General features: G+C 41.3%; 1 protein-coding gene across 3 annotated transcripts in view; it reads right to left on the bottom strand.

Annotated features, from left to right (window-relative positions):
- Positions 1-16452, bottom strand: part of ATG5 (autophagy related 5) — a 160314-nt gene that overhangs the window by 30909 nt on the left and 112953 nt on the right. For all 3 annotated transcript variants that reach the window (XR_012801112.1, XM_075597545.1, XM_075597546.1), the window contains exon 7: positions 8130-8247. Coding sequence is in view for 2 of the 3 variants with exons in the window: in XM_075597545.1 (XP_075453660.1) it covers positions 8130-8247 (118 nt within the window). In the remaining variant the exon portion in view is untranslated. The remainder of the gene's footprint in view (positions 1-8129; positions 8248-16452) is intronic.

Consider the following 16452-nt stretch of genomic DNA (forward strand, 5'->3'; position numbering starts at 1 on the left):
AAGCTGCAGTTCAGTCAATATCCTGTTTGTGTTATTTTTTAATAAATCAGTTCTGTAGTAAGAAAAAATACCTTTAGCATTTTCTGTTTTAAAAAACAACAACTTTGAAAGACCAAGTTTCTTGTATTCTATTTTAACAAGCATGCTTGTTACTATAGCAACCATTTACATTCCCCAGATCTAAAGATGTCGCCAAACTTCGCCGATCAATAGACGGAGAACGAATTGACCGGCAGCTATGCAGTTCTTTAGGTAAGTAGAGATTGCCCACATGAAACTATTTAAGTAAAAAATAAATCGGGAGCTTGAAGTGCAGCTTTAACATTTTACCACGAGCACATGCTGTTCTTCACATAATTTACGTGGTTTCAACATCTAAACAGAAAGAAATTCATGAATGCATTTACATGACTTACAATGGTCACGGAAACCTGCTTTATTTCGCCATATGCCACATATCACATAATGATTAAGTTGATAGCAAGGATTCTGGTTCTCAGAAAAATAGTTCTCTTTGCATGTTTTTTCCTGAACAAAGGCTTTGCGGAACACGCCGATGCTGTAGGAAGTATCAATGTTCAAAATGTATAGGAAACCAAAACAAACTAAATGTGCTTATTTGCATGTCACTACCCATAATCCTTGTCTGCAGTTTAATCACAGTATGTTGTGTAACAATGGGGTGAACCAGGTTTTGGGGACCGGAGGAAGATTTTATTATATATATATATATATATATATATATATATATATATATATACAGTGTTCGACAAATCACCCAAAAATCTACTCGCCCAACCAAAAAATCTACTCGCCACCTAGTCCCGCCCCCAACTCCGCCCCTAGTCCCACCCCCAACTCCGCCCCTAGTCCCGCCCCCAACCCCGCTTTAAAATAAAATATATAAATAAAATACATTTAATAAATTCCTAGTCAGAACAACATTCGTTTTTGACATAAATGTATTTATTGTATTACATTATACTACAATTAGTCGTGTGTGTGTGTGTGTCAATGACGGATCTAGAAATAAAAGCCAGATGTGAATGACTAGTTTCCTGACACAGGGAGAGGGTGACACAGGGAGAGGGAGGGTGATACGGAGAGGGAGGGTGATACGGAGAGGGAGGGTGACACGGAGAGGGTGACACAGGGAGAGGGTGACACAGGGAGAGGGTGACACAGGGAGAGGGTGACACATGGAGATGGTGACACATGGAGAGGGTGACACAGGGAGAGGGAGAGGGTGACACAGGGAGAGGGAGAGGGTGACACAGGGAGAGAGAGGGTGACACAGGGAGAGGGAGACACAGGGAGAGGGAGACACAGGGAGAGGGTGACACAGGGAGAGGGAGAGGGTGACACAGGGTGAGGGTGACACAGGGAGAGGGAGAGGGTGACACAGGGAGAGGGTGACACAGGGAGAGAGTGACACAGGGAGAGGGAGAGAGGGTGACACACTCACAGACACAGACACCCACTCTCACTCAGACAAACTCACACACACACACACAGTCTGTCACTCACACACACAAACACTCACCGGCAAGGCAGGGGGTCGCACATGGCAGCGGGGGCCTCCGCACGGCAGGAGGGCCTCTGCAAGGCAGGGGGGCCTCCGCACGGCAGGAGGGCCTCTGCAAGGGGCCGCGCCCCCTCCAGAGGGGGACGCCGACACCGCAGTATCCTGCTTAGACCCTCTCCGGTGAGGGGATTTCCCCTGCTTAGAGCAGGGAGAGGCTCCGGTGAGGGGATTTCCCCTGCTTAGAGCAGGGAGAGGCACCGGTGAGGGGATTTCCCCTGCTTAGAGCAGGCAGAGGCTCCGGTGAGGGGATTTCCCCTGCTTAGAGCAGGGAGAGGCTCCGGTGAGGGGATTTCCCCTGCTTAGAGCAGGCAGAGGCTCCGGTGAGGGGATTTCCCCTGCTTAGAGCAGGCAGAGGCTCCGGTGAGGGGATTTCCCCTGCTTAGAGCAGGGAGAGGCTTGGGTGAGGGGATTTCCCCTGCTTAGAGCAGGCAGAGGCTCCGGTGAGGGGATTTCCCCTGCTTAGAGCAGGCAGAGGCTCCCGTGAGGGGATTTCCCCTGCTTAGAGCAGGGAGAGGCTCCGGTGAGGGGATTTCCCCTGCTTAGAGCATGGAGAGGCACGAGGGGGGGGGGGGGGCACGGAGGCCGGGAGAGATTGGGGTGAGGGGGGGGGGTGGATGGCCCGATGGGAGGGGGTGGTGGATGGCCCGATGGGAGGGGGTGGTGGATGGCCGATGCGAGGGGGGGCGGATGGCCCGATGGGAGGGAGGGGGGGGGGCGGATGGCCCGGTGGGAGGGAGGGGGGGGGGCGGATGGCCCGGTGGGAGGGAGGGGGGGTGACAGATGGCCCTGCAGGGGCCTGAGGCAGACAGGCGTGGAAGGGGCTGGCTGGCGGAAGGGGGAGGAGTGGAAGAGCTGAGGAGGGGAAGTTGCTGAGAGGCGGGGGAGGAGCGAAGGCAGTGATCAGAGAGACGGCTTTTTTTTTTTTTCCCCAGCGTGAGCGCGGGAAAAACAGCAGCGCGAGCGCGGGAAATTTAAAAAATACACGTGTGCTGCTTGTGCCAATATTTACTCGCCCGGGGGTTAAATCCACCCGCCCCGGGCAGACCATACGATACCGGTTGCAACACGACATCAAGGGACAGCACGCAGGTAAGTAAATCAAAAATGTGATATATTTGATAGAAGACACAAAAACCGACGTTTCGGTCCCCCAGTGGGACCTTTCTCAAGGTGCTGCACCACCTTCAGAAAGGTCCCACTGGGGGACCGAAATGTCGGTTTTTGTGTCTTCTATCAAATATATCACATTTTTGATTTACTTACCTGCGTGCTGTCCCTTGATGTCGTGTTGCAACCGGTATCGTATGGTCTGTTATTGCTTTATGGGATAAGCACCAAAACTTATTCACTTGCATATGGTGTGCCGGCTGTGCATTGGATTATATATATATATATATATATATATATATATATATATATATATATATATATATATATATATATATATATATATATATAGTGATGGTTATTTAGCACTTTTCCCCATCCTTACATCCACCACCAGTTTAAGTTCTTTCAAATCTAAGGCCTCGGCCAGGCTCCCAGCTTGCTCGCTGAGGCGCGCTGAGGCTCAGGGAAAGCACCCGCTTTCCCTGGCCTTGCGGTTGCTTACCGCACGCGCTGTCAGGGGGCCGTCAGGGGGCGGGCACATCACTGGCCGGGGGCGGGCCAGTGACGTCACGGAGCTGGTTCGCCCTCATTGGGCGAACCGCTCACGTGACCAGCCTGTCGCGCCGGCAAGCGGGGGAATTTTAAATTCCCCTAAGACCTATGCTTCCGCGCGCTTGCGGAAGCATAGGTGAGCCCCTACTAAAGCCACTCTAATTGCGGCTATAGGGGCTCCGTTCTGAGCGGGAGCGCGCCTCAGCGCGCTTCCGCCAGCAAGCAGGGAACATGGCCGAGGCCTAAGGCTGTCACACATTTTAATCTGGTCTGTAACTGTTTCATACGCCTATAATATATTTTATCTTTAACTGTGCATGCAATGTCTTGTATATAATGTATACCCTGCTCCTTTATGTAACTGTATTTGTAAACATGTATTATTTGTCTTAACTCTGTGCCCAGGACATACTTGAAAACGAGAGGTAACTCTCAATGTATTACTTCCTGGTAAAATATTTTATAAATAAATAATAAATCCCATCACTCACTATGTTAACCGTGTGATCTCTGACACACACATCTATTGCCAATCCAAAAATCCAATCACGTTGAAGAACATGATCAAAGGTAATGTAGCAACAGTTTTTCATTGCCATTAATAATACTAAATACCCCATTAGGTAAAGGACTGTGTGTACATAAAGTGCAAACGTAACAATTCAGATACAGTGTGGTTTCAAAACGTCTTCAGTGCATACCAGAAAATAATATCAGTGGCACGAACAAACAGCTGCAAAGGAGGACTTTCAAATAATATTAACCTCATGATTTGGCTCATCTCTGTAGGGGTGGAAGTGACAAACTGCAGACGACCGTTTGATGTTCTGAAAAACACATTGTATCTGAATGGTGTTATACTGCCCTTATACGAATAGGGACATTGCCTCTGATGGAACGCAGAATAACGCGGCAGTGTGTATGCTGTCACACGTGCATGCAGAACTCCAGCTGTACCTGCATTTTATTCAACACACAGAAGACCTATAGTGCAAAAAGGGTTTTCCCTAAGGGGACAAGTATATGTTTTTATTGATCGAAGATTAAAAGACTGTCTATATTATTTTTGCCGTGCCCCTGATCTTTACTCCTTGTTTGGATTTTGTATCTTCTATCACTGCAGGTGCGGTATGAGAAGATCACAGAACGATGCCGAGATCTAGGGACAGGAGGCAATTTAAAGTTGAGATTTTAACAGCCCGTGCTCTTATTTCTTTAATCTTTCACTGATGTGGTCTTTTTACAGGTCTATTCATCGTTTCTGCATTTATTATTTCCCCCTCCTTATGTCCGCTAAACGGAGACAACATTTTATTTCGTATGTTTTTGCTGTGTACATTACCAAATACACATACACCTGTAGGGGAAGTCACACATAGCAGCAAAAATATTATTAATAATATGTGTTATTAGTCCTAGGAGGGAAAGCCCCTTTAAAAATAAATTTTTAAAAAGTGAAGATTTATTTATTTATTTTTAATTTATATGATTATAAATATTTTTTTTTACATTTTTTTTTGTAGCAATTCAAAGAATTTAAACTTGAATTGACATGAAATGGCAAAACTCTACTATTTAACACTTCTCCACAATAACGGGGTGATTATCTCTTCAAGCATAAGCCCAAAAGATCTACTGCAAAAAGCACAGAATATGACACATTTTATACTAGTTAGGGGTTTATACCAAACTGAAGAAGCAATTCCAAAATTGTGATAATCAATCAAGGGTCCGGCTCTCAAACTATTTTGCTGAAACATTATAATGGGAGACCATCACCAAAGGGTTTCTGAATCCATGTTCTTCCAAGCAGAAAACTGGAGATTTTTTCAAATACGTCTATAACTGGGTTTAAAAAAGCAAAACAAGTAACATTTCTATCGAACAAGAAAATGGGATATTTTAGGTGGCACTGGGGCTTTAAGGGTCCGTGAATGAAAGAGTACAAGGTTTAAAGAGAGGCTAAAGAAGTAAGGATGCTAGGGGCCGTATGGGGTGGTGTTAATTGGTTAGCTTGGTCCCAGTCTGCTTCAGTCCGAGTCTCCATGGCAAGCAGTTTAAATTTACAGTGAACAGATCGCCCCAAGCAACACTACGGGGGTAATTCGATATACTCCTAAATAGATTTGGACAAACCAGTCCAAATCCGTTTCCCTGAATTCCGCGGATTGTTTAGACCAAATCCGTCCCCGTCCCACCCCACCAAAATCAGTCCACGGATTGGGTACTAAAAAAACAGGGTGGATTAATTGAAATCTGCCATTGAATACATTCCGGACAGCTTCTTTAAGGAGAGAGAGCCGGGTACCTCAGGTCTGCTCCTTATTCAACACAGACATGTCTCCCTCATGTATTTGTAGGGAGATTTGAGGGGATATATATACAAGTGGAATCAGTACTACATTGAAAGTCTCTCTCTTGCTCTCCTGTCCCCCCCCCCCCCCCCAGATTATTTCAAATGCAGATTTGTAACAATCCGGCAACAGATTATGCTCTCTAAAAAAAATTCAAATAAATTCCAAAAGGGTCGATTGGCCTTTCTGAGACTGCTCCGCGACAAAGGAACAGGCCCATCCGAGGCAGATCCAATTCCGCCACACAAATCCACCAATCCATACCAATAGTGCCAAAACCTCCGATGGCTTGAAGTGGGTCATAACGAGATATTATAGGAAGGGGCACAGGGTTAAAGGGGACGGATACTGTACATCAGGAATAAAATACATACAGAAGGGGCTATAAAAGGTGTGCATGTCGCAGAATAGAATTCAACAGAACAATAGATTCGCTCTTGTTTACCTCATTCCTAAAATCCTTGTATTTTTGTTATATTTGAGAAGGTGTATTTTAAAGATAGCTGCACCCATTAATACATGTAACATAATCTGTTTTGGTAACATTTTTAAACCTGTAATGTTCATTGTCATATGAATTACAAATAGGACTACAAAGCCCTATGACGCATAGTTTAAATTAAATTCCTCATGTTTCAACACAAGCAGTGTATTCCATGCTGAGAAACCTTGAGTGCTGTTTTACGGTCTCACAGATGTGGTGAGTGCATTATGACCATTCTACATTGATGAAAGGGTGATGGAATCACCGGAACAGGAAACAAAGAGCAGAGAAGAACGTTTAAGTCGATACATTTAAGTGCAAGAGGTAGAAGAAACCAGAAAAAAAAAAAGGAATGAAACCCCAAAACAAACGATGTGGGCGGAAAATAATATTGGAAGAAATAAAAGAGGGGGGGAAAAAAACACAACAAAAATAGAGAGACAAAGATAAGACAATAAAAACAAAAAACAATAAAGCAAACAAATTTGATGTATGGTGTTTATCATTTAGGTGTCCACAGTAAGGCTGCGTCCCCGCTAGCGCTGAGCTCACTGAGCGGGCGGCGCTTGGGGAGGTGACTTGTGTATATATATATATATATTTATTTATTTATATATACATACATATACAAGTCCCCGCGCGCGCGTATGCCAGGCAAACACGCTCACCGGCGCTTAGATAATTAAAAAAAAAAAAAATTCTAGCGCGCTCAGCTTCCCCTGCAGCGTCCCCCCGCCCCCCCACGAAAATTTTAAGGACACCCGGCGTTCATGCTTGCAGAGCCCTCCAAGAATGAGCGCGCTCAGCGCCAGCGGGGACAAAGCCTTAAATGTAAAAACGTATTTGTATGAACATAGGTTTGCTAAATAGGGAAGCTATTTATTTTAGGCTGAAGCGCATATTGCACAGCAGCTAGTCGTATATGTGGAGGAATCCGTGATAAATCCTGCTTCAAGTAAAGAAGGTTTGGAGGTAGTGGTGGAAGCTGGAAATACACTGCAATACTCATCAATGATGTAGATAGCTGAGTGCTCATAGGGTAAATGTTCATGTTTCCCAGGGCAAATTCACTTTTCCTATCCAACCACAAAAAGATTATCTGGGAACATGGCCCCAATTAAAATTAAATGGAATAAAAGACTTTGAACTATTATTGTAATACACATGACTGAAGAAGCAACTAATGCATAATTAATGCTGCCCTAAAAGAAGAGCCTACAGCAAAGTTCCTCCTAAAAATAAACACAGTCTCTAAAACCCCTTTCTTTTTCGCCCAACCAGTTTTGACCCAAAGAAAGCAACACGTCAGAGATTATAACAACAAGAGAGGGGCACTTGCCAAGAAATTAAAGGAGGTGATAATATTGAGATCTTCAAACAGAGAGGATAATAAAAGACTTCTTTCATCTGCCACGGGGGAATAACTTACCTGTTTTAAATCTTCAAAGAGAAGACTATAATAGCCGTCTTTTCATACACATGAATCTGCAGGTACCCTGTCTATTTTTTTTTTTTTTTAACTCTCCATTGCTCCACCCTTATAGCCTGTCAATTATTGACAAGAAAAGCCAAGGCTGATCCCCACCACAGTGCTTTCTTCTGTAAAGTTCTTGTGTAGTAAGCTTTAGCGTTACTGTAGGTGTCTCGGTTCCTCTTCGTGTTAGATCTATAACCAGTGTTTTTATTTACAGTCCTCAGAAAGTGAAAATATTTCAATAAAAAGTAATAAAGAGAGAATAATCACATCTAAGCATCTAAAGGTTTCCCATTGAGTGAAATTCTTGCCTGCCCCACAGGCTTCTCATAATGAGCTCTAACCCTTACAAACACAGATATAGACGATGGTTAATCCTAGGGGATGGAGTAGAAATTACCATTATCATTACACAGTGCTGCTTGTTTATTTTAAGTCAGCAGAGATCCGTAAAACGTGAACCACATTTCATAATTGTTAATCCATATATTTAGATCTATTAACAAGTTTGGTCTATATAAAAGAGTGACAAGTACTTTGGCAGGTTGGAAAGATAATTTAAATCCGTACCTTCAGACGAGACTGCTGCTGGACAAACTTCTTTTATGAGATCCCTAAGCGTATGAGGCTTTCCATCAGCGGCAAATGGTCGAAATAACTTCTGAAGAAAAGCACGATCACTTGTTGCCTGGTTTCAAACAAGAGTAGGGTTAAAAAAAATAGCAGATTATAACCAAAGTCTCAATGCAAGATTAGTGATAAAATGAATACATAACTTATATTTTTGTCAAATGTTTCAGAGAATTGTACTATGAAGTGAAAGGCAATCTCAGTAAGTGAAAAATGATGTCAAGTTTACCATGAGGATGGTAATTATAGTTGCTTGGGGGTCAGATTGTAAATCCTCAAATAGTATAGTATTTTTACGCATGCACTCACTAACTTTTTTTGTTTATTATACTTATTTTAATGTTTTGGTGGGACAAGGAGATAGAGACATGTTATAAAGAGAGTCATGCATCTACACTAAAAGAATAAAATAGAACATGTCAACGTAACAGTGTAGGTTGAGAAAGATCTATATGAATCAAGTTCAAGAATGACAACAATACCAAAGGCCGTGGTACCAGAGTGCCACAGCTCCTCCAGCATTTCACCATCACGTGACCGCCGTGTCGTTAATGAGGGAACGGAAGAGTCCTCCTACACCTCCCTGGTCAGGCTGCGTTCAGTACTCCACATTTGAGTCAGCATCATTTCAATGTGCAGCCTACATCCTAAATCTTAAACTCCTTGCCGCTTACTATTAGCAAGCCTTCACACGCCAAGGCACCCAACAAACTCACTATTATTTAAATGTGCAGTCCCACATAGGACGACATTTAACAAAGGACTATGGTATGTTCAAGAAGTTTAAACTAGATGACCGATGCATTCAAAATAGATCAGTATACATATTTTAAAATTATTTTTTGACAGCTTGGAAATGTTCTATTGTAATCTCGTGCAAATAGGACTTTCAGGGGTGAAGGCAGTTATTGCCAATTATGTTTACTCCACCTTAGTAATAATATAATCAGACTTAAACACTTCCCCTGACATGTCAAATAACCAACTAGAAAGACAGGCACAGAACAAGGGAGAGAGAATGCCAGGTGTCAATTATCTAGTTGTAACCTTCAACCAACTTCCCAACACTCTGATTATACAGTATCATAGCTGCTATCTGCTATTTTATTTGAGGGGAAGAGATTTCTCTAAAATGCTAGGCTCATAGTGAGCAGTCTGAGCGCTTCTTAATCCTTCCACCCTCTCTCCCCGTGTACACTTTCTTCTTCTCCTCTCCCTCTTTCCCTGTAAACTTCTCTTCCACCAGGTATCTCCATCTTAAATATCAGTATGTGTCCAGTAAATGCATTCAACAACATATGTTATTTTGTACTGTGTCTACTGGGATGTGGAATATATTAGGGCATTATAAACAAATGATCATTATAACAAACACATTCATGTGAAGAACTAGCACAAACCAGCCTTTCAAGTTTCCCTCATCTGGAGTGCGTTTCACTCATTACAAGGGCAAGTCTTGTGTTTGGAATCAGGGGGTCTCTGACATCAACACAATGTAAGTCATTTATGTTGTTTGATTAAAATGCCAGAGAGGTTGTAAAACACCACAATTCAAGCCATTTGGACCATTAGATAGCTACAGTTATGTATAATGCGTGTTGCTATGCTGAACCCGGTAATCTGCCACCTAGAACACTGCGAACCGTATCAATCCCAATTGATTAGAACTTAATTAAAAAACTATGTAAAAATGTTAGGCGCAAAATGTTTACAGTATGAAAATCAAGAATGGACTTCAACACAATAAGCTGATAATATTACTATGCAATATATTATTTAACAGTGCACATATATCAAAATAGAGCCAACACCAGGAGGCTACTTTTTGCTGCATTTCTCAGACAAAAATAAAACAAAGTCCCTGAGGAAAGATGCCACCCACTTGAGCAAAACATGGTAATTTTACAAAAGGACTACCCCACTTCAATTTACGGGCGACAAACATTGCAGTCTGCTGTAGAGGAACAGATCATTCTTGGAAGTGTTTTAAAAGATCCTCCCTGCGGCCCTCTAATTATATCATGTATCAATCCATTACAGGCCGTGTTGGCTCACATCAATAACCCCTCTGGTAATTTATACTGGAGGGACGTGCAATACAGTGGAGAGCAAACCACAAGCAAAGTGCCAAGCCTGTCTTCCAAGGCCCAAAGTCACATTCGTGGGTAAAGCTGCAGATTCCCACAAACACACAGAGCAGCACTGACACAAAGACCCCCCAAGCAGGGTTGATACTGCCGTGATTGGGAGGTTTCCATTCTGCAAGAGGTTGTTTTTCTTTATTTGTAGTTACACCTGTTCATATCAGGGCACAGGGCAGTCGGTAAGGGTAGAACTGTAGGTACTTAAAAGATAATTATTGTGGAGGCTTCATTCTTTACCTTAAAAGTAACTGCAGCATTTCATATCTTCTAACAAACAAGCGCACATGAGTTTAATTTGAGGATTAGGAGACAAAAGCTTCCAGGGCTGTTCTGTGCTGGATGTGCTCTATCATCAGTAAAACAGTAAACAAGTAAGACTTTGCAGGACTGAGAGAGATCTTACAGATGATGGAAATCCCAAAACTTCTTACACGTGTGGTTAATGATATGCAAGTACAGCTAAATTGGCATAACAACAGTGATACTGGATTAAGACTTAATTGTACCCTTTTTGATAAGCGTTTCAGTGTCTTGTATAAAAGTACCCCAAATAACCAGCTAGAACTTGTTGAAATCGTGACCATTTCAACAGATTTAAGGTTAAAACTGGTGACTTGCACCCAACCAGGAATACTGTTTTGTGTGCATGATGAAGCACTACATCTACAATATCGCCATGAATGAACCGGAGCACAATGAAATAAAAGGGTTTAAACAATTCTACTGGGCAGATGGTACAATTATTATTATTGCTGTATTCTTGTGCACCGGTAACTCAACACTTCAAGATAGAAAACTGGATGGATATAGTACACTTAGAAAGTCTGAAAGCGTTTGCTATCTAAGCAGTGGATTAGGATTACACAGGAGGGCAAGTGTTTTATGGGAAGGTATGAGACGCATCAGTATCATTCTGCAACGCCGCATGATTATTTACCCTGTAGGCGAAGATGGGATAAGGAGAATTTACAACCCACCTATCACACGAACTGCTGCTTCTAGGTAAGATGTCTCTCAGTCACAGGAAGAAATGTAAGCAAATGACCATGTACTTTTATGGGACAGGGACTGCCAATGACAATAATTATCTTCCCTGTGTTATTTGCTGCAAACTCTAGGTATGGAGAATAGTATTTAGGGCAAAGTCTGTGAAGACATGTTTTCATGATGACAAAGCAAACTGGGACCAAGTTTTGGAAGTGATTGTCCCACACCTTCTAGTCAGATGAACACACGAGTGAACACTTCCGTAGTTCTGACTTTGATGCTGCTACTATCACAAAGTATTATTGCAATGAAAGAAATCTTATTTAAAAATTCCATGCAAATTGTATGCTCCCATCATTCATATTGCAAAGATGCATGGGGTGTAAAATTAGTATCATTACCATGTTTTACACAGCTGGTACGGCAGATTCGTTTTTTACATGGACCCAAGATCTTAAAACTCCCCAGTGTTGATTTTAGATAGTTACATAGTACGAGATGAGGTTGAAAAAAGACATGCGTCCATCAAGTTCAACCTAAGCTAAATTTAGACAACAGATACTTTATCCTATATCTATACTTATTGATCCAGAGGAAGGCAAACAAAAAACCCCAGTCACATATCATCCAATGATGTCTCATAAGGGGAAAAATAAATTCCTTCCCGACTCCAAGAATTGACAATCGGATTACTCCCTGGATCAACATCCTTCCCTGTTTACTTATTTGGTATATCCCTGCATACCTTTCCTTTCTAAAAAGTTGTCCAACCTTTTTTCTTGAAGATATCTATTGTATCTGCCATCACAGTCTCCATGGGTAATGACCCAGAGTCCTTTGTACTGCCCTTGGGATGAATAGTTTGTTTGAAAGTTCCTTGTACTGTCTCCGAATAAATTTGTATATAGTTATCATATCTCCTCTTAGACACCTCTTTTCTAATGTAAATAATCTAATTTAGCTAGCCTCTCCGAAATAAGTTACATTCTCCATCCCCTTCATTAATTTGGCGGCTCTTCTCTGCACTCTCTCTAGTTCCATAATGTCTTTTCTAAGGAGTGGTGCCCAAAATTGTACTCCATATTCAAGGTGTGGTCTAATTTAGGCTTTGTAAAGGGGCATCATTATGTTTACTTCCTTTCCATCCATTGCCCGTTTAATGCAAGATAAGATCTTGTTTGCCTTTGCAGCTACTGCATGACTTTGGGCACTAGAATAAAGGTATGCATTGCATAGTGTTGGATAAGCCATTCGTTGTAAAGCGAAGCGTTGTAAAACGAGGACTACCTGTATTGCTAAGCCTGCTGTCTACAAGCACTCCTAAATCCTTCTCCATCAGGGATTCCCCCAATTTATCCCCATTTAATTTGTGTCGCCTGTTTATTCTTGCTTCCTAAATGCATAACCTTACATTTATCTGTATTAAACCTCACCTGCCATTTACCTGCCCAAGTTTCCAGTCTTTCCAAGTCCTTCTGGAGAGAAATTACATCCTGCTCTGATTCTATTACCTTACACAATTTAGTCTCATCAGCAAAGATGGAGACTTTGCTCTCGATGCCAACCTCAAGGTCATTAATAAACAAGTTAAAAAGCAGGGGTCCCAGTACTTGATGTTTGATACTTTTATAATACGGACAGAAATAGATGGCATAAAATGTATGTTAGCAAGTATAGTTTTACTTACCGTAGACTTTAAAGTTAGCACATTTTGTTTTTAATATTTGTTTTGGGGATCAATTTTGAAACAAAATGCAAAAACCTTTCGATGGTCTACAGTTGAAAAATAATCCTACATGCTGCCTAGAGTCTTCCCAGATGAAATCTTGGATCAGTCTAACGCAAAATAAAGCTCACTCAGTCATAACAATGACACAGAGCATCTTTCTGTTTGTAATGACATTGAATGAAATCGGCTCCTCATCAGCTTCCATCAAAAACTTGACCCAAAACTAGATGATGTTTGGCATACTGTAACCAGCAGATGTCCTGTGGTGCATAAACATTCCTATAGTCAATCATGTCATTATTCATGTAAATTGCAAATTCATTAAAATAGCCAAGGCAGATAACTTGCAAGTTACGCTTGGTAATCTGCCTAAATCCCAAAGGCAAACACAATACCCCAAGAAGAGAATGGACAGACTCACAGAACACTTCACAGATGAGTTCAACTCACATTACTGACATTGTCCAGATCTTTGTCAGGCACAAAAGGAAGACAAAACGTTATTCCTTAACAGTAGTAGTTGCGTTCTTCTGGAGTGCACGGGATCCAAAATCCTGTAAGGACAACGTCTATGGATTTTGCAGTAATATATACTTCCTGTATCTTTATATCTTTTATTAACCCCGTGGAGAAGTCTGAAACATAACTCACCAGAGTATGATAATTAATGCGCTACTACTGTACTACTGTAAGAAAAACTGTCCGAAAACAAGGACAAGCAATATAATATTATGCATTGTCGGACCTGTTAAATCCAAACTGTATGGCCGACATTTCTATGTAGTTTAAATGTTGACTGGAAAGACCACACACAAATAAAGATACAATAACGCAGATTTTCTTTCCCCCCCAAAACTATTGTAAGTGCATTAATCCTTACTCTGCCTACTCGGCTAAGCAGTCAAGTATGCAGAATTGTTTTATATTAACCCAAAATTGCCAGTATTCTGAAAGATGAGCAATAACTGCATGGCTCAGTCTTTTCTCAAAATGGCCCAACACAAGCCTGTATATAAATGATGGGACCTTGGGATAAACATGGATTCACTGGTGCGTATTGGCTTTGAAGAACCACCATTTACGTCAACAGAGGCAATTCCACTTGCTTAATAGCTTGCTTGAAAGGATGACTATACCTTAAGTGAGGTGGCCTAATGACTGCAACCATCGTGCAACACAGGTTTCAGGAATGACCAAAATACCTCCCTAAGTAGCAGAAACTTTAGTCAGTCCTTCGTGTGCAGTCATATTCAGAACTTCTGTATACTACATCATATTCATTTTCTGGGAGGATGTCTCCCTAAAAAGGGGTGATGCTCCAAAAGAGAAGAGCACAGATATGCTGAATATTTATGTAGTGAAGGAAAAACATGCGAAGTAATGTCCTTTATATGGTCGTAAAGTGGCTGAACCCAATACCTCTGACCTAGAGTGTGAACAAATGTCATAACTCGGGGATGAATCTTGCCCTGGTTATTATTGCATTCACAGAGGGACAATTTCATTTTAAGTGTTTGCAAGCCACATCCATTGAATGTATTATTCACAAGTGCACAACAGACCTGAAAATGTTCCTCCCTGCAAAGTCGTATATCATTCCCTTTCCTCAAGCAAATTGTTTTTTAAATTAAATGAAATTCTTGGAAGGAATGGACTTTCATTAATAAATAGAGAAATTAAGTATACTGCATCATCCCATCCTCATAAAGCTGAAGACATAACTATCTGCAGTAAAGACATATGGTTGCTTTTATGGCTAGAGAGCTACAGGGCAGTTTTTCACTGATGAAATGAAGATGAAAAATCAATGTTAACTCTTCTGTCGCCTCATCACTTTTGAAAAAAAATCTCCTTATATTTTCAAATTTAAATGAGCAAGGAGGCAACTTAACTAGGAAAAAGAAGTCCATATCGAGGCCATTACCATTCGCACAAACATTTTAGTGCTAGAAGATCACGCAGCACCTGATCCGTGTTCCAGCATGGGAAGGGTTAAAGTGCATGATATAATCCTTTTCTCTCCCCGTGTTACAGATGTTGGTATCTGGCCAATGTTATCAAGGTTTTCATAACATTAAAGAATAGTATTTTAATCTATAACTTCTTCTTTTAAAACAGTGACTTATTAAACTCTATAATACAAGCAGTATGTGAGAATACCATGGCCATTAGTATCTCGTATTTATGGAGTGTTTTGTGAATGCAGGACATTCATCTCCATCTGACTTCCATGAGCTCCCTTCTCCTTCATCAGGATTATGTAGATGAATCATTTCAATCCAGTTACGTACTTTGGTTTTTCTTCGGTTTGGCAACATTTGCCCTTAAGCTTCAAGAAACCACTTATTGGTATTGATGCAAGCACATTAGTGCACGGTTATTTTTCAGGTGTGCAGATAGTTTGTACACGAACCCTTTGCTGCTGCCTCTGGACTCCAACTCTATTTTGCAGTGATACAAACCGGCCTATGACAGATTAGCTGGGACATTAAGGAAAACGTGCATAGCGGCAATGAAAATGTAGCAGAGTTCAACATATGTGGTGTATAATTGTCACAGATTAAATAGTAACAAATCATTTTAAGAAAATAAGTTTGCGCAGAGGACCTAGGAGATGATTCATTACTGAATGCAGTAATGTTGGCATTAGAAACCTTGTAATGTTAAACCATAGTCCTTGCAATGTATAAGAAGTGCAAACAGCTAAATCACAGAACAAATAAAGTGGACAGCTGGAAATGTTTACACGTTTATTTTTTGTAAGACTGTAAACTATGTCCAATGTAGTAATTCTGTTCTTTAAACTTCTGTTTTACATATCTTTAAATGGAAACAACGAGGAGACATCTGCGTGTCGTACTATTGCTTCCAGTACTTCCTTTGTGCTTTTTGGAAGCGTAATCAATGGGGCGAAAAAAAACCTCGAATTTAAAAACCAGGCCACATATGCTGGGAAGATTAAAGTATTTCTATTTCTGATGTGGAAAGTGAAACTATTCTCAAGCCAGTTCTGCATGCATTCATTTTCTGATAAGCATAATAAATCATCTTTAGTGCAAGATGTATACAGATCATGGTCCTAGAAATCATTGCTCTATCTGTCAGCGGCTTGCTCCTAGCTGTAGTTATAAAACGATTATTTATGGACGCTGTGATAAAACCAGGGCTGCCTGCCAAGAAAACACAGATACAAATTAATAAGGCCGAAGGTACTCACAATATCCATTACGTTGCCTTTTATTAAACATCAGCACCTGTGGCTTTTATTTGCAAACAAAACAGGGCAACCCATAAGCACATGCCCTTTGACATACTGTGTATGTAGACACGTCGTCACACATGCACATATGTACAATACACTACATCACATGAGAAAAATGGGCTGCATGAAAATATGACGTTT

Source organism: Ascaphus truei, chromosome 4 (assembly GCF_040206685.1).
Source record: "Ascaphus truei isolate aAscTru1 chromosome 4, aAscTru1.hap1, whole genome shotgun sequence".
Classification (NCBI taxonomy): Eukaryota; Metazoa; Chordata; class Amphibia; order Anura; family Ascaphidae; genus Ascaphus; species Ascaphus truei.